This window comes from Apis florea, unplaced genomic scaffold (assembly GCF_048593485.1).
Source record: "Apis florea isolate Af1SG1 unplaced genomic scaffold, ASM4859348v1 contig_3036_pilon, whole genome shotgun sequence".
In the NCBI taxonomy this organism is placed as follows: Eukaryota; Metazoa; Arthropoda; class Insecta; order Hymenoptera; family Apidae; genus Apis; species Apis florea.
The window spans coordinates 1,069,183-1,086,314 of NW_028256694.1; the positions used below are offsets into that span (position 1 = coordinate 1,069,183).

General features: G+C 25.2%; 5 protein-coding genes and 1 long non-coding RNA gene across 9 annotated transcripts in view; 2 read left to right on the plus strand and 4 right to left on the minus strand.

Moving 5' to 3' along the window:
- LOC100868823 (uncharacterized) lies at window positions 1-3,922 on the minus strand. Its single transcript, XM_003698968.4, has 6 exons — window positions 3,636-3,922; window positions 3,178-3,507; window positions 3,005-3,097; window positions 2,427-2,588; window positions 2,122-2,359; window positions 1-2,014 (listed from the first exon to the last, which is right to left on the minus strand). Exons 2-6 carry the CDS (start codon window positions 3,242-3,244, stop codon window positions 22-24), a joined length of 2,553 nt encoding a protein of 850 aa, XP_003699016.1. The 5' UTR covers window positions 3,245-3,507; window positions 3,636-3,922; the 3' UTR covers window positions 1-21.
- Window positions 2,888-7,449, plus strand: LOC100865604 (TBC1 domain family member 19). Of its 4 annotated transcripts, none has more exons than XM_086907980.1 (13): window positions 2,888-3,109; window positions 3,298-3,373; window positions 3,496-3,877; window positions 4,104-4,226; window positions 4,291-4,498; window positions 4,594-4,681; window positions 4,754-4,814; window positions 4,929-5,159; window positions 5,237-5,311; window positions 5,433-5,667; window positions 5,767-5,968; window positions 6,039-6,225; window positions 7,269-7,449. In XM_086907980.1, exons 3-13 carry the CDS (start codon window positions 3,746-3,748, stop codon window positions 7,272-7,274), a joined length of 1,548 nt encoding a protein of 515 aa, XP_086764106.1. In that variant the 5' UTR covers window positions 2,888-3,109; window positions 3,298-3,373; window positions 3,496-3,745; the 3' UTR covers window positions 7,275-7,449. The 4 variants fall into 4 exon arrangements, with proteins under 4 accessions (XP_086764106.1, XP_086764104.1, XP_012349521.1 ...); XM_086907978.1 differs by lacking the exon at window positions 7,269-7,449 and adding an exon at window positions 6,287-6,801; XM_012494067.2 differs by lacking the exon at window positions 7,269-7,449 and adding an exon at window positions 6,287-6,801 and having other exon boundaries at window positions 3,051-3,109; window positions 3,725-3,877.
- Window positions 4,494-6,119, minus strand: LOC147657641 (uncharacterized). Its single transcript, XR_015292037.1, has 2 exons — window positions 5,929-6,119; window positions 4,494-5,142 (listed from the first exon to the last, which is right to left on the minus strand). It is a non-coding gene; the product is annotated as an uncharacterized LOC147657641 (long non-coding RNA).
- pod1 (coronin) overlaps window positions 7,308-17,132 on the plus strand; it is a 14,338-nt gene continuing 4,513 nt past the window's right edge. Inside the window, exons 1-18 of the mRNA XM_086907972.1 lie at window positions 7,308-7,449; window positions 7,786-7,998; window positions 8,084-8,232; window positions 8,358-8,544; window positions 8,632-8,929; window positions 9,117-9,372; window positions 9,452-9,604; window positions 10,618-10,980; window positions 11,198-11,822; window positions 12,076-12,189; window positions 12,287-12,457; window positions 12,549-12,987; window positions 13,067-13,205; window positions 13,280-13,486; window positions 13,553-13,688; window positions 13,750-13,886; window positions 14,077-14,166; window positions 14,252-14,301. Of these exons, the coding sequence (XP_086764098.1) occupies window positions 7,839-7,998; window positions 8,084-8,232; window positions 8,358-8,544; window positions 8,632-8,929; window positions 9,117-9,372; window positions 9,452-9,604; window positions 10,618-10,980; window positions 11,198-11,822; window positions 12,076-12,189; window positions 12,287-12,457; window positions 12,549-12,987; window positions 13,067-13,205; window positions 13,280-13,486; window positions 13,553-13,688; window positions 13,750-13,886; window positions 14,077-14,166; window positions 14,252-14,260 (3,633 nt within the window). The 5' untranslated portion in view covers window positions 7,308-7,449; window positions 7,786-7,838 and the 3' untranslated portion in view covers window positions 14,261-14,301. The remainder of the gene's footprint in view (window positions 7,450-7,785; window positions 7,999-8,083; window positions 8,233-8,357; window positions 8,545-8,631; window positions 8,930-9,116; window positions 9,373-9,451; window positions 9,605-10,617; window positions 10,981-11,197; window positions 11,823-12,075; window positions 12,190-12,286; window positions 12,458-12,548; window positions 12,988-13,066; window positions 13,206-13,279; window positions 13,487-13,552; window positions 13,689-13,749; window positions 13,887-14,076; window positions 14,167-14,251; window positions 14,302-17,132) is intronic.
- Window positions 13,189-17,132, minus strand: part of LOC100869767 (Ubiquitin-fold modifier 1) — a 6,646-nt gene continuing 2,702 nt past the window's right edge. The window contains exon 4 of the mRNA XM_086907987.1: window positions 13,189-13,385. Coding sequence (XP_086764113.1) covers window positions 13,366-13,385 — 20 coding nt within the window. The 3' untranslated portion in view covers window positions 13,189-13,365. The remainder of the gene's footprint in view (window positions 13,386-17,132) is intronic.
- LOC147657642 (uncharacterized) overlaps window positions 13,189-17,132 on the minus strand; it is a 5,646-nt gene continuing 1,702 nt past the window's right edge. Inside the window, exon 3 of the mRNA XM_086907982.1 lies at window positions 13,189-13,385. The gene's annotated coding sequence lies outside the window, so the exon portion shown is untranslated. The remainder of the gene's footprint in view (window positions 13,386-17,132) is intronic.

Sequence of the window (17,132 nt, forward strand, 5' to 3'; positions counted from 1 at the left end):
TATTGAATAACTATTATTTAATTAATCGTCAATAATAGTACAGTCATCTTCATTGCTGCTTTCAGATCCTATGGCAATAGATTTGTTGGAATTTTGTTCGTTATTATTTGACATATTTAATACACCAAGATTATCAGCAATAGAGAAATGTTTTTTTTGAGTTTCAGTTTGATTTTTTAAATCATCAATAAATTCATTCGCGGCAGTCTTTTTATCTAAATCATCGTTTATGTTACTAACCATTTTCACAAGATCATCAACAGCTTTGCAAGTAATTGAATTTCCCCGTCGCGACTCATAGGATTTTAGATCGCTTTCCTTCTTAACCGAAATATTTGAATTACTGTTGCTTGAAACATTCGATTTATCCATAGTTCCTAACATTTCAGAAATGAATGGCGAATTAGCTTCTATTAAATCCTTTAACGATGTTTCATTTGGATCAGGTAACTCTTTAAAATTTTCAGTTTGTATAATTCGAGATTTCATATTTTGCTTTTGTAAGAATTGAATAAAATGATCTTCATAATTTCCAAGTGACTTATTAATTTGTTTAACAGATGATATAGAAACATTTCTTTTCTCTGATTTTTGAGTCACTTTTTTCAATGCAGAATAGCTTATACATCGATCATAATCTTGTAATTCCATAGTATTTATTTGCACCGATTTATCTGCTAAGAGAGCAGAATGGTTCCCTATGGCTCGGTCTGTAGTGTTTCTCTTTTTGAAAAAATTTATTCCATCGACCACGTTTGTAGTGCCAATCAGATCAGATGGATTCATAATGCTATATTCTATTTCGTTATCAATATTAGTGTCCGAATCAGATTCATTTGTACAAATCATATCAAGAGGTATTTCTTCACAATTAATTTTCTTACGAGTATTATTTTCATCCGAACAATGAATAATTCCTACTTTTGTTTGGTATCTTTTCCATCTATTATATTCCCGTATTATTCTGTCATTAATATATGCTAATTGAGTTATAGTATCACGTATATCGCAATGAAATTGTTTAATTAAAAGACGAGCATCGTTTAATTCATACTTTTTAAATTCCTCTCGTTGAGATGTCTCAAATAAGCCTTGGAATTTCGTTTTCAGATTAACTAAAATATTATTGATCTCTTTACCATGAGGAAATAACCTTTGGTTTAACGTTTTTACGTTGCGCCGCTCTTGTACTTCTTGTCTCTTTACATTATTATAATTATTTTTTGAACTTACAAGAGCAACAGGTACTGCTTTATTATTAGTGGTAAAATTCTTAGAAGAACGTGGAACTTGTGATGTACCAACAACTGCTACATCTTCTGAATCACTTTCAATCTCTATAATATTTGAATTTGCAGCTATACATGATGTATGCGACTCAGGTAAAGAAAATCGTGATCGATTTAATATATTAATGTTCTGATTAGGTATGGTAACCATTGGAGTTGGCGCAGAATGTAATGTTTGATATAAATTCATTTGATTCATTTGATTTAGTGAATTAGAAGTATGACGAAGAGGTACAATAGGAGTTGCAAGTTGTACAAATTTTGGATTTGTAACGACGCTTACGACAGATGTGCTACACATTGTTGATTGCCGAGCAATTGTAGAATTTACTCGACCAGGATATACTCGAGGTTGCGCTATAACCATACCGTCTCCATTAACAGTCACATTTTCGCATTCAACCATTGTTTGTTCGCATGAAAGTAAAGATGGTAATATTTCATTATGATCCATAGTTGTATCATCTGATATTCCACTATGATAATTATTAGATAGAGACGTATTGTTTCCATCAGAAAATCTTACTTTTCGACCTCTTTTTTTACGTTTAGAAAGAACATTTGATACTATTTGCTTAGGTGTATACGTTTCATCATCTTCTTCTGAATTTGAACCATTTCGTCGACGCTTTCGTTTTCTTCTACGTGGACAGCATTTTGATTCATCAGTATTTATTTTTTCGTCTATTTCCTCTTGAGACATATTACAATTATTTTGAAATAATCTGAAAAAATTTAAATATATATGATATATATAAATTTAATTATATATATAATGTAATTATATTTAATCTTAAATATCTTTTTTATTTTAATTTTTGATCTTGTTTACCTATTCATTGTCTGAATATGTTGTAGCAAAGCCCAACAAGTTCCTCTTAAATTATATAAATCTCTGGGATCACAGACGAAGCATTTCCATTTTTCATCTGCTTCAATCTTTTTTCTCAATATAGGATCAAAATTTCTTTTAATACATTTGTAACAAAATGTATTACTACAAAAAGAGCAGCAATATAAATTGCCACCATTTGCACACCATCTACAAAACATATCTGTTGCATCATCACCTGTAAAATACGATTATAAAATATAAAATTTGAATTAATTTTTACAGATATTAATAATAATATGTACCTTGTTCAAAGGTGCCATCTCCATAGAAATCTCTGCATTTTGCACAGAGCAATGTATGTAGTATAGGATGTTCAAACATATTATGAGAATCTGCTGGTGCAGATCCAATATGTGCATCGCATGCTGTGCAATGTAATCTTTGAAACCGTACTGCTGAGATCTCTGAATTACATAAATTTAAAATCATATATTTTCACATTTTTTTTTAATTTTTTTAAAAAATTTACTTTTTTAATTTAAAAATTTAATATTTATATTTTCTTAAAATTTAAATTTTAATCTATGATAAAATATTTTTATTGCATTAGAAACAATATAAAAAATAAACAAAAAATTATATGATCATTCATCAATATTGAAAATTTTATTAAAAATTTCGTAAAATAAAAAATTATTGTTAATATTTTAGAATATAACTTTTGCTGTTTTTTTTTTTATTACTTTAAAATTACAATGTTTTTATACAGTAAAAATATGACAAGTGCCATGTTGTGCCAAATGATATTATAGACAAATTTATTAAAATAGCAAATTAACAGATAATATAAATTGAGCATGTGTAAATTTTATGAACTTACCATTGCCAAACATAAGTTTATAATAGCTACACTCCTCTTGAGAAATAGATACTGGTACATTTGTCGTACTTGGAAGTAGTTCTCTGGGAGTTACTGCAATATGAAGTAGGTTAGACACATTATATTTCACGATATCTCGTACAAACTCGTCCTTTAAAACTCCACAATCTCACCATTTTCTTTACTGTCTACTTCCTTCACTTCATTCACTTGTACTTCAAGCATACTTGAAATATCCATTCTTGACGTGTTTCCGATCACGATCACGTCTAACGTTACGTTTCAAAACACAGGTTATCGCGCCGCCATTTTCCTGCAAGCGCACCGGCCTAAAATTTTGGCACGGGACGTTCGAACATTCAAAAAAATGTACGTATTTCAAAGATGATACCCTATTTGAGCGACTCCAAATCGTTGTAGAGATAAAGAAACTTATGTTACTTTTAATGATCATTTTTATTAAAAGATTTCAATAAATGTATCACTTTTAGAAATATTTCTTCCTATAATTTAAAAAAGAAGTTTTTATAATATACACAAAATATTGGAAATTTTATAACGTATAAATCAAGAATATAATAACAATTTTTAATTTTGAATATTCGATTGCGCAAATGTAAACGCAACTCACCCCTGTATTCATCACTGTGACTGCGGAAATGAATTTATTTACAAATGGCGACCTTTTGGATTTATTACAAAACAATTCGGATCAAATAGAAATTTTCGAAAAATATAAAGATGACTGACAATATAGAAGAATCCAAATATACTGAAGAATCCAAAAAAACATCATTAAAAAAATCTGCAGAAAAATTAACAGAAGAAATACAAAGTATGGCTAATTATAAAAGTCTTTATACTGAAATTCAGGTATGCACAAAGTATCCAATCATACAGAAATTTTTAAAAACAAAAAATTTCATATTCATTTACATTTTAGAAAAATATTTATTTATCATGTAAGAAAGAAATTCTAATTATACTTCGATTCCAAAAAGCAATTACAATTCGAATCCGCTTTTAATACGAAAACCGGAAATACAAAATATTCGAAAAATCAAAAACACAACTAATAATTATTACTTTTGTTTTTTAGAAACTCGTTGCTTCTACTGCAGTAAAAAGAGAAGATTTTAAAAATACGTTATTAGACGCATTAAAAAGTAATGGTTTAGAAACAGAAATTAGAAATACGGTATTTCATTGGGTCAGATCGCAAGTATATATCATTTTTATTAAAAATGTTTGTTTTAATAAGAATCTTTAATTAAATATTTTGTAAGGGTTCTTTATCTACTGCATCAGAATCAACCACAAACGAAGTGGATTTAACTTATTTAAAAAAAGCTCAAATTCAATGGGAGCGTAGAATACAAAAATCTTTAAATTCAACATGCAATGAATTAAATGTGCCATTGGCACGCATAAGACCAAATGCAGATCGCGAAGAACTTGCTGAAAAATGGAATGAATTAAGCACTTATGATATCGGTGATCTTAATATTGATTTATTGAATAAAAATTCTAATAAAAATATTAAAAAAGCAATTATAATAAATTTAAATTTTGTTCAATTTAATATTTAGATTTATCACAATATAGACCTCTTTACGCCCCAAAAGACTTCCTGGATGTGCTATTTTCTATTCGAAATCCTTTCTTTAAAAAACAGCCGTACATATTTATTATTTCTTAATAAATATTTCATAATTTTTTTCTATTTTAATAAAAATAATAATCTTTCAGAGATGAATTGAATTGGGAATTCAGCCACATAGAAATTCGCGTAAAAACACTCATGCAACTGGTATTTTTCCTTATTATACTTTTTTAAAAAAATAAATGTATTTAAACTAATGTATATAAATATTTAAACATATTATTATATAATAAATTATTATCATTATTATTTTTTGAATAGAGATGTTTGTATGTGGAATTGGCAAAAGGTATGCCATTATTAGGAGTGAATCCCGATATGCCAAGTTCAGAAAATTTTGCAAATCTAGAAGAAGAGAGAATTTATATCGGTGAAAAAATACTGAAATCGAATCATGCTCCAATTGCACAAGAATTTTTAAAGCGCGGAGCACCTCGAGCTCTTCGTGGTCGTCTGTGGTCTCTTGTATTGGGATCTGCAGTAAAACAGAATGTAAAAATTTCATTATTCTATTATACAAAAAAAATAAATAAATAAATAAAAGAATTAAAATTTAAATATTTTTTTAGGACTCTGAATATTATGAAGAATTAAAAAATATGGTGTTACAATATGATATTGTTATAGATAAACTAATAATAAAGGTAATAAATCTCTTTTATCATTTTTAATTTCTTTTAAATAATTTTTATTTTTTTTTTATTAAGAATATTTCTTAAATTTTTTTATTATTTTTATGATTTGTTTTTTACTTTTTTATTTCAGGATGTGCAACTGACAGCCAGAAATGATGATCAATATTTTGTATTTGAAGATGTTTTATATAAAACAATGTTATGTTTTTCTCGTGATTCGGAAGTATTAGCACCTGTTACAACTGATAGAAGTGCTGGAGGTCAAGTAATACATGCTGTTTTACAAGGAAAACCAGCCACTTTAGAAAATACTCTAGTTTTTCCACCAAGTGGTGTGATTCCATTTCATGGCTTTACGATGTATGGTACAAAAATTAATTTGAAATTAATATAAAAAAATTTGTGAAAATTTATAGATATTTAAAATTAATTTATTTATTATTAAAATATGTATCATTTACTAGCTACACCGTTTTGTTACTTATATGACGATCCATGTGCAATGTATTACACATTTCGAGCTTTTTATTTGCGGTATTGGTTTCGATTGCACACCGTTTCTAGTCACGAACAAGGTATTGTAGCATTGTGTTTGCTCTTTGAGAGATTACTACAGTGTCACGAACCTTTGCTTTGGATTCACTTTAGAAACATTCATATACAACCGTAAGTTTTTATATTCTATGTTTATATTATTATCAAAAATAATTAATGCTTCAAATAAAATATTTTATAGGATTAGAATTGTTTTTAAGTGGATCATGAGAGGTTTCAGTGGCCATTTGCCACCAGAACAATTGCTTTGTCTTTGGGATCTAATTTTAGGATACGATTCATTAGAAATTATCCCTTTACTTGCCGTCACTATATTAAGTTTTCGAAAGGAAAATTTGATGCAAGTCAATAATCAACAAAGTGTAGAGGTAAAATAATTATTTCATTAATTATTTATAAGAAACTCTGTTATTAATTTTTTATTTTCAGGCTGTTTTGGCAGATTTATCTTCTTTAAAGGTTGTTCCATTATTGCAATTGGCTTTATTAAGAGAATAATATAAAATAAAAAAAAAATAAATGAAAATTTTATTTAAATATAAATTTAAAATTTAAATAAGAATAATCTTTTTTTTTATGTTTGTACAAACTGATATCTTTTTTTCATGATTTTTAAATAGCTAAATAGCTAAATAAAAAATTCAAACACAACATTAAATATAAAGTATAAGTATATGAAAAACTAAGTAATTTAAAGAATACATAATTGACATTATTGATTTCATCAGTATTAAAACTATTATCACTTTCTTCACATATTATTATCGCTGGAATAACGACCAATATTGGGCCTGTACTTGCAGCTGATTTCGGAACATAACTGCACATATACATGGTAGCTTATAAATACGAATGTATGTGTGTTCAATAAAAATATTCTATGAATGTGTATCTTATAAACAATTTAATAGAATATAAAATTGCAAAAATTTTAATTTGATAAATGAATTTATTTATTTATTTTTTTAGTTTAATTTCAATAATTATTAATATAAAATTAATTTTATATAATAATTTAAATTATTTTATATATATATATATATATATATATATATATATATATATATATATATATATATTTTACTGTACACTTATATTGAATTTAAAATATATTGTATACTTTTAATTATTTATTATTGTAAATTATTATATATTATTATTACTATTATTATTTAATAAATTATTGCAATATATTCCTTTAAAATCGCACATTTTGGAATATTTCAAGTATTAATATTCTAAATATTAAAAAGCATTATAAATAATATATAATAGCATTATAATCATGTTTTTATTAATATAAGTTTTTACTGTGATTCGAGATTTTTTATTTTTTGTTTAAATATTCTTAAATATTTTTTTGTTAAATATTCTTTTGGAACACACTATATAATTTGCTTGTGATTGACAGAGATAGAAGAAGTCTCTTGGAGGGGGACTTTCCTGTTTCCGCCTGTCAGCCGTAGACTGGTAGAAATCAGAGACGCCTATCTGCCATCGTCGTTGTGTTTATAATAGCTGATTTTTTGCTGAATTTAATTCTTTCCTAATATTTTGTGAAAAGCGTGCAAAGTCACGCCAAATAGAAACTTGTGAGTAGAACATTCGATCGATTTCACTTCTTTTTATTTTAGAAATTATATTGACTGTTATTGTTATTACTTGCGAAGTTGCGACAAGGGTGGGGTGATTCTCACCCCCAAATTATTAGTCATGCACAGTTTTATACTAACTTGAAACCCTTCATTAATGTTTTTTCTATGTACCTATAAAGCAATAATAACTTATTTAATCTCGAAAATTAATTAAAAAATTTGAACGTAATAAAAATATTTTATTTTATTAAAGTATTTTTAAAAATTTTTTTATGCATAATGCATAAATTAAAAAACTCTAAAATGAATAATTTGTGTTATTACTTTTATCAGATTACATGGTTTAAGTATAAATTAATCTGAAAGCAATAATTGAAAACGTCAAAATGGCTTGGCGTTTTAAAGCATCTAAATATAAAAATGCAGCTCCTATTGTTCCTAAACCAGAGGCTTGCATTAGGGACATTTCAGTTGGTTCCTATCAAACTTATGGCAATAATATTACAGCATCTGCTGCATTTATGGCATTTAATGTAGATCATAATGGTATATTTATGTCTTTATATAAAATATATATCATATATTTTATATTTTCATATTATATTCTTTTTTGCTTTCTTTTTTAAATTAGGATCTAATCTTGCTGTATTACCATTGGAAGATTATGGAAGAAAAAGCAAAACTATGCCTTTACTTCATGCTCATGCAGATACAGTAACCGATATGGATTTTTCTCCATTTCATGATGGTTTATTAGCTACTGGTTCCCAGGATTGTCTTGTAAGTTATAATATTTTAAAAACGTTTATCAATTATATATAATTGCATAATTATGTTATTTACATTATATTATTTATATTATATAATCAATTATATTATAAATTATTATAATTTTCTTATTATAGGTTAAGCTATGGCACATACCAGAAGCTGGCTTAGAGGAACCTTTGTGTAATCCTGAATGTACATTCTCTCATCGTCAAAGAAGAGTGGAAGTGGTTTGTTGGCATCCTTCAGCTGAACATCTTCTTACAACAGTATCATATACAAATTTGTCTCTATGGGATGTGATTTCACAACAAGAATTATTTTGTAAATAAAAAATATTATATTTAAATGCTAGATAAAATATTTTCTAGTAATTTTTAATATATATAATACTACTTTATTATGTTATAGCTAATAATGAACATGCAGATGTTATTCAATCTTTAAGCTGGAAGCAAGATGGCGTACTCTTGGCTACATCTTGCAAAGATAAACAAGTGAGAATCATAGATCCTCGTGCTTCTACTTGTATTGTTAATTGCTGTTCCAGTCATCAAAGTATCAAAGATTCTAGATGTGTGTGGTTGAATAACAGTGATAGAATACTCACTACAGGATTTGATGCAGCAAGATTAAGACAGGTTTATATAAGAGATTTGAGGCATTTAAATGAACCTGTAAAAACCTTAGAATTGGATTGTAGTACAGGGTAAGAATTGATTAATAGTTTATTTTTTGAAATTATTTTATTATTTTAAGAGAATGTCTTAATGATTTTTTTTTAATTATATTTTATTTTAATTTATTTTATTTTAATTATATCATTCTATAATATTTGTATATAATATAAAAATATAAATAATATATAAAAATACAATATAAATTATATTTCACAGTATTTTAATGCCTCTTTTTGATCCTGATACAAATATGCTTTTTTTGGCTGGAAAAGGAGATACTACTATTATGTATATGGAAGTTATGGACAAAGATCCATTTTTAGTTGAAGGTATTCGTCACAGTGGAGAACAAACAAAAGGAGTATGTTTAGTGCCAAAACGAGCACTAACTGTGATGCAAGCAGAAGTTAATAGATTATTACAACTCACTTCCACTATGGTGATACCTATTATGTATCAAGTTCCACGAAAAGTAAGTATATTTTAAAAATGTAATTAAGAAATATTATAATGTATTTCTTAAAGTTAAAAATTGTGAAATTTAATTTTAGACATATAGAGATTTTCATGCTGACATTTATCCAGATACAATAGGATGTGTTGCACAAAATAACGCAGCAGCCTGGATTAAAGGACATAATATGTCTGTTCCTAAAATATCTTTAGATCCTGCTAAAAGAAATAAGGGGGAGGAATCCATTACTGTAAGTAAATAGTTCTATGTTTTTTTTTAGCATTTTTAAAAATGTAAAAAACTTAAAATGTATAAAATATAGTAGAATTTTTTTCTAACAAATATAGAAAAATATTGATTAATTTTATTAAAACTTATAATTTTTTATGATGTGATGTTATTAAATTGCACGCTTATCATCATCATCATTTCATTTTATTATTCTTTTTGCTATTCAGTTTGCCAGTTTGAAATAAGTTTTAAAAGCATCTTTCTTTCTATTTTTAATGTGCTGTGTGATGTTCTATTTATATTAACTTTTATTATAGATTAATATTAAATAAATAATAGCAATGTATCAGATAATATAATTAATTAATATAATTAATTAATGCACTTGATAAATATACAATTCAAATTTACAAATTTTCTGATACTTTGCTAATTGTATATTTATATACATAGTAATATAGAAGTAGAACATAATTTAAATATTATTATTATTATTTATATTTAGAAACTTCTTTATGCATTTTCTTTTGGCTGATAATGTTTCATTTTGCATTATTTAATTTCATTTCCTCATGCTCTGTGTATATTTTTTCACGTTTCAGATATCCAATGTATGTTTTATAGTTTATACATTAGCACCATTCAAAGTGTTATTCCTGGCACGTGTAATTTAAATGGCAATTGATGTTCTGTAGCTTATTATATCAGCGTAAGTAATCTTAAGTATGCGCGTAACATAGCTCTTGTGTTTTTAAGCAAATGCTTCAATATGTTCTTTCTTTTTGTATATATTGTTGAATCTTTTTGTTATGCATAGATGTAAAAAAAAGTAGGAACTTTGATATAAAAAGAAATTATAAAAATATCGCGTCTTTGTTGTTTTTTATGTATTTTCACAATTGCAAAGTGCAGATAATGTATATCTGCTATGTTTGTATTATAGAAATTTCATTGATGTAAAATAAAAGTTTTGAAAGTGGAATTTATTGATAAAAACAGTTTGTACCATTAAGGAATTTACCATACTCTTAGGTACATAAAGGAAACTTAGCAACACTCAAGGAAAATGAACGAGAAATAAAAATGGAGCAGAAACAATTGAAATCCATAACTGCATCAAAAGTTTGTATAAAGACACAAGAAGGGAATGACAAAGAGTCAATATCTGAGGATGATATTGAAAAATTAGAAGATCCAAAGAAAATAGAAATTGAAGATGACAAAAATAAAATTCAAAATGGAGGTCAGATGATTCCACCAAAACCTTTACCAAGATCATCAAGAACTAATAGCATTTCCGAAGATGAACCGAAGCCAGTCGCACGTCCTCGAACATCGCCAAATATGGGCTCAGTAGTTACATCCGTGAACCCTAATGCGATTGGAGGATACAAGGTTGTAATCTGGTATAAGAAAAAATAATAGCGTTAAGAACAGAATTTTATTTAAAAAAAAAAATGTTCTACTTCTGTATGCTTGATAATATTCTTCTTCATACTACTTCATTTTTCTCATTATAATTATAATATCATCATAAATAATTTATCATAAGATTTTTATTTAGAAAAGAAAAAATTTAATTTTTTTTTTTTTTTTTTTTTCATTTTTTTAGCCTCGACTTGGGCCAAAACCGTTTCAAGCAAAATCAGGTAGTCAAGAATTTTCTTTTGACAAGATTTTTTCAGTTCCTGTTGCTCCAAATAATGATACAAATGGTTATCAAAATGATTTAAATAATCAAATAGAAAATAATATTGAACCAGAAAAATCACCATCATTTAATAATGAACGTATCAAAGAAACAGAAAATGGAAAAAGTGATTCCAGTTCTTTGGAGGAAGATACAAATTCAAGTGATTCTGGTTATAAACCAAAAACACCAAGCACTGCAGAAAGACGCAAAGTTTTTGAAATAAAAAGTAAAGATGAATCGCCGGAAAATGAAGAATTAGGAAATTTCGAACGAGGCAATACAAACAGAAATTCTATTGCTGAGAGAAGAAGACTTTACGAGAGTCGTTCTGTATCTGTAACCGATGGAAATTTAGCAGAGAAGGCAATGGGTTCACCAACAATGTTGAGACGTAGAGATTCCTTTAAAACCAAAAGTGAGGTGATTAAAGAAGATGAAGTTAAAAAAGTTATTTCAATGTTGCGCCAACAAAGTATGGATCCGCGATTGGAGAAAGTGGATAATTCTGTAACACCAACGCCAAAGAGAACATCAACTGTATTTGGTAAGAAAAATATAAAAATATAAGAATTAAATTTTTTATGAAATATACTTAATATATTTAAATTCTAGTAAAGTTTAAATTCAATTCTATTTTACTATTCAACTCTACTTAATATTCTAAGTTTGTCACATTATCTTTTTGACTTTATTCTTTCTTCTTATTAACAGCTCAACAAAATTATTTGTTACAAGAATTATAATATAATTACTATATTATTCTATTACATTTTTATAATTACATTTATTATATGTAGGTAGAGTATCAAAATTTCGACATTTAAAAGGTACACCTGGTCATAAATCTACTCATATTGAAAATATAAGAAATATTAGTCGTCAAATATCTGGAGAATGCGATGGTTTTCATGGTAATTTGTATAAAATATTTATATATATTTACATATTTTTATATATATATATATTTTTATACATTTATTTTTAAATTGAATTAATATGTGATTATAGCTAATTCCGATCGTGTTGCGGTACCACTTAGTGGACCAGGTGGTAAAATAGCAGTTTTAGAATTGAAAAAAACCGGAAGATTACCAGATGGTGTAATGCCAGCATTAGTACATGGTGCCACTGTAATGGATTTTCAATGGAATCCATTTGATAATCAACGATTAGCTGTTGGTAAAGAAATTATTAATATTATTAAATTATTATGATATTTTATAATAAAAATATTTATTAAATTATCTATTATTATTATTACTTATAATAGCATGTGATGATGGAATGATTCGGTTATGGGAAATACCAGAATCTGGATTATCAGAACCAACAAACGAACCAAAATACATCATAAAGGCTCATACCGATAAAATATATTTAATTAAATTTCATCCACTAGCATCAGATGTTCTTGCATCAGCATCTTATGATATGACTGTGAAAATTTGGGATTTAACGCTTTTGTCATCTTGTGATACAGCAGTTGCAAAAATAACACTAATGTGTCATACCGATCAAATTTTTAGTCTTGCATGGTCACCATGTGGTCAGTATCTTGCAAGTACATGTAAAGATGGGAAATTACGAATTTACAAACCAAGATCTAACGACGTACCAATTAAAACCGGGAAAGGACCTGTTGGTACTAGAGGTGCACGAGTTATATGGGCATTGAAGGGACAATTTCTTGTTGTATTAGGTTTTGACAAGTATATACAGCATTAAGTACTTATAAAAAATTTTTAGAATCATTAAACAATAATTTTTTACTATCTATATTTTTTTTAGAGTTTCGGAAAGGCAAATATATGTTTTTAAAACAGATAATCTTAATACTCCATTGACAACAGTTGGTTTAGATGTGTCACCTGCAATTTTAATGCCATATTATGACGAAGATAGTTCGACACTTTTCTTAACAGGACGTGTAAGAATATCATTTTTTATTAAGAAATTTGAAATATAACAAAAAATATTTTTTCATAAAAAATATATTTACAGGGTGATTCTACAATATACGCTTTTGAAGTAACAGAAGAACCTCCATATTGTTGTCCACTTAGTCATCATCGATGTAGTACTTTGCATCAAGGTTTATCGTTTCTTCCTAAGAATAAATGCGATGTTGCTAGTGTAGAATTTGCATCAGCATTAAGATTAACAAATAATACAATAGAACCCTTGAGTTTTACTGTTCCACGTATAAAGGTAAATTTGATACAAAGTTAAAATTTCTAAAAAAAGAAAAATAAATTAATTTTAACTATCTTTCAGAGTGAACTTTTTCAAGATGATTTATTTCCACCAACTAAAATTACATGGAAATCAACTATGACTGCTACTGAATGGTTTAATGGTGCTAATAAGCAAGCATATAGAATAAGTCTAAAACCACCTGGCATGGACAACTGTAAGTAAAAATTAATAATTTTTTTTTTTAATGTTATAAGTACTTTATGTTTTATGTATAGTAACTGAAAATCAAGGCCAAGGAATAGTTACAGCACCTATTGTAGTAAAGCAACAATCAACAACACCATTTTCCGTATCTGCTCAATCTTTCAATAGATTAGGATGGAATCCTGATGTGAAAGCTAAACAAGAAGAGGTATTTAAATATTCAAAAATAATTCAATATAAATGAAATGCACCTAATATTATTATAAAAAGCATCTATAGTATTGTTATAAAATATAAAAATCTCATTTTAATTGCAAATAATTATCGTTTATTTTTTAATAATTTTTATTGCAAAAAAATTATTAAAAGAAAAATTTGTGTTAATATATATGTGATAGATCCAAAAAACTATGAGTAACTTTGTGGGCGATGTAATACAGTGCTCCTTAGAACAAGATCATATGGAAGGTGTAGAGGAACACGAATGGGTGGGTAAATAAAATAATTTTTATAAATATTATAAATATATCTTCATACATTGATATATTTATAATTTAATTATTTCAATTACAGGATGAGTGAAAATTGGTATCAATAGATAAATAATCATATAAAAATAAAAGGTAAGATGAAATAAATTTAAATATAACTGTTTGAAACATAACTTATTTGTAAGTTAAAAATCATAATATAAGCAAAAATATTTCAATAATTAATGTCATACATGTTGAAAGATATTTATAATTGCAATAATAGTTTCAAAAAAATTTTTATTCCGTATTTTCTTTTTAATATTATATTTATCATATAAATTTAATTCAAAAAATACAAGGAATTGAATATTAAAATATTTTTAACTTTGTTAATATTATTTTTATGATTTAATTCAATATAATTCAGTAAAATAATACTTGTAAAAAATTTATGGTCCTTTTTATGAATAACTTCTATTAATTATCATTTTATAATTTTAATATTAAAGATAAATGCATAAAATGAATATTATAAGAATATATTAAAAATTTAAATTTATAATTATTCATCAGAACTTATTAGAATTTGACAATAGTTTTAATTATTTATTTGCGATTTTGAAGTCATCAATATTATCTCAAGTATATTTTTGTGAAAATAATATGTGTGAAAATAATTGAATAATTTTTTTTTTTATTTTTAAAATTTGAAAATATGCCACTTATAAATTGTCTGAAAATATAGAAAAGTTCAGTTAGAAATTATTAATTAGAAACAAGCATTGTCTAAATAAATTTTTAATTTCTTTTATAAAAAAATTATTTTTAATAATTTTTTGTAACATACACATACAAAATCATATTTGTTAAAATTAAAATTCATATGAATAAATATTGTTTGAAAAATTGTTTAATATTTCTAAACAATTATAAATTAATATTATTCAACAAACACTGTTTTTTTCTTTTGTTAAATATAACGATATGTAATAATTCATAAAATAATTAGTTTTGAAAAAATTATATATGATTTATATGATTATAATATAAATGTATTGGTATCTTTTTTTATTTAATATTATGAATGATATTCTTAGTACATATACTACTGTAATGTAATCATCATATGTGTGATACTAGCGAACAATACTTTTTTTCATAAATCGAAGGTTATAAGTTTTTACAAAATATCGTAATACACACACACACATATAAAGATAAAATAATAGAAAAATTACATATTAATAAATCGTCATTTAAATAAATCGATACTTACGTTATACAGCAAATATACTCGGTAATAACAAATTATTCAATGATTCTATTGAATATAACTAATAAATTAATTTTTATATACTTTCAATTTGGACAAAATATTTGTAAAAAAAAAAAAAAAAAAAAAAGAAAAGAAAAAAAAAGAAAAAAAAACATGATCAAAAATCCGAAATGTATTGTACTTGAAAACAATTTTGCGATTCATTATGCATATATGATTAAAACGTAAAAGCGTAAATTCCATATTTATTGGTAGTCAGAAAAAAAATGTTTTAGATTATAAAAAGTGTAAAAATGCCTATTTTCTCTATATAATATATAGACTTTGTATTTTTTAATAGTCTAATATTAAATAATAAATTAAGAGAATAATAAAATAATTTATATAAAATATATTCATTTACAATATATTCATTTAAATATATTCTATTCCATTAAATAAATTTTTTATCGCACTAAAATGGTATAATCATCTTTAAGATAGTTTTTCATAACTAGAAAAAATATAATGGCGTTCCTATTCGTGTGATTGAAATTTTTATATAAATAAAGATAAAGATCCCTCCATTTGTAATAATTTTTAAATATGTCTACAAGCAAACATGGAATTTACGCTTTCATATAATCACGCACATTTTATACTTTTATATTAATTTTATATTACCAAACATCGGTAACTTAATAATCGTATAAAAAGAAAATAAATCTGATGGTGCGTGTTATTTCGACAAATTTTAGTCTATAGTTGTCATAAATATAATAATGAAATTGACAAAAAGATGATTATTATTCAGTTTGCTCAATGGTTCAAAAACAAATAACATTCCAATTTTGTATTTTATCATAAAGGATAAATTATAAAAAAAATTATCACTCGCAAAAAATTGAAAAGGTGCCAAAAGTTTCATACAACAATTAAAAGAATGAAAAAAATACATGAATTAAGTTCTTTATATAATGAACTAAATATATTAAGCATTTAAAAAAAATATATTTTTCTCTGCATTTCTTATATATGTATTACACACATAAATTTATATCATTTTTAAAAACATAATATTTTCTTTCGTAAATCAAAAATAATAATAAAACTTTTATAAACATCGAAGTGAAAAAAAAAGAAGAAAAACAAATTAATACTTTGCTGAAAAAAAATATATAACTGCTAATCGTCCGCGTAATTCACATTTGTATGTTAAATAATTATAAATATTCAAATATTCTAAAACTAAGAAACATCATTGTTGCATATTTTATTAACCATATTTTTTTTTACTATTATACTTTTTAATAAATTTTTATTTAATAAATAAATTAGAATACATATACAATTAAATTAGAATATATATACAAAAATTATGTAAAAATGAATATCTCAAAAAATTATTATAAATTTTTTAAATTTCTATTTTTAATTTTTTCCATAATATTTTAAAATAAAATAATAAATATAATAAAATTAAAATACAATAAATGGATAAAATTATCATAAAACATTGTTAATTTTGATAATTATTTAATAATTAATACGAATTTTTGTTAATTGCGATTTAAAGACTTTATTCTAAAAAATTATTCTGCTTGCAACAAGAAGTTTCTTGGTAATATTGCGCTATGACTGATCGCTAAGTAATTTTATCATGTAGTAATATACCTTTGTATCAACCTTATACCTCTTACATGTATTTCACTTATAAAATCTTTTT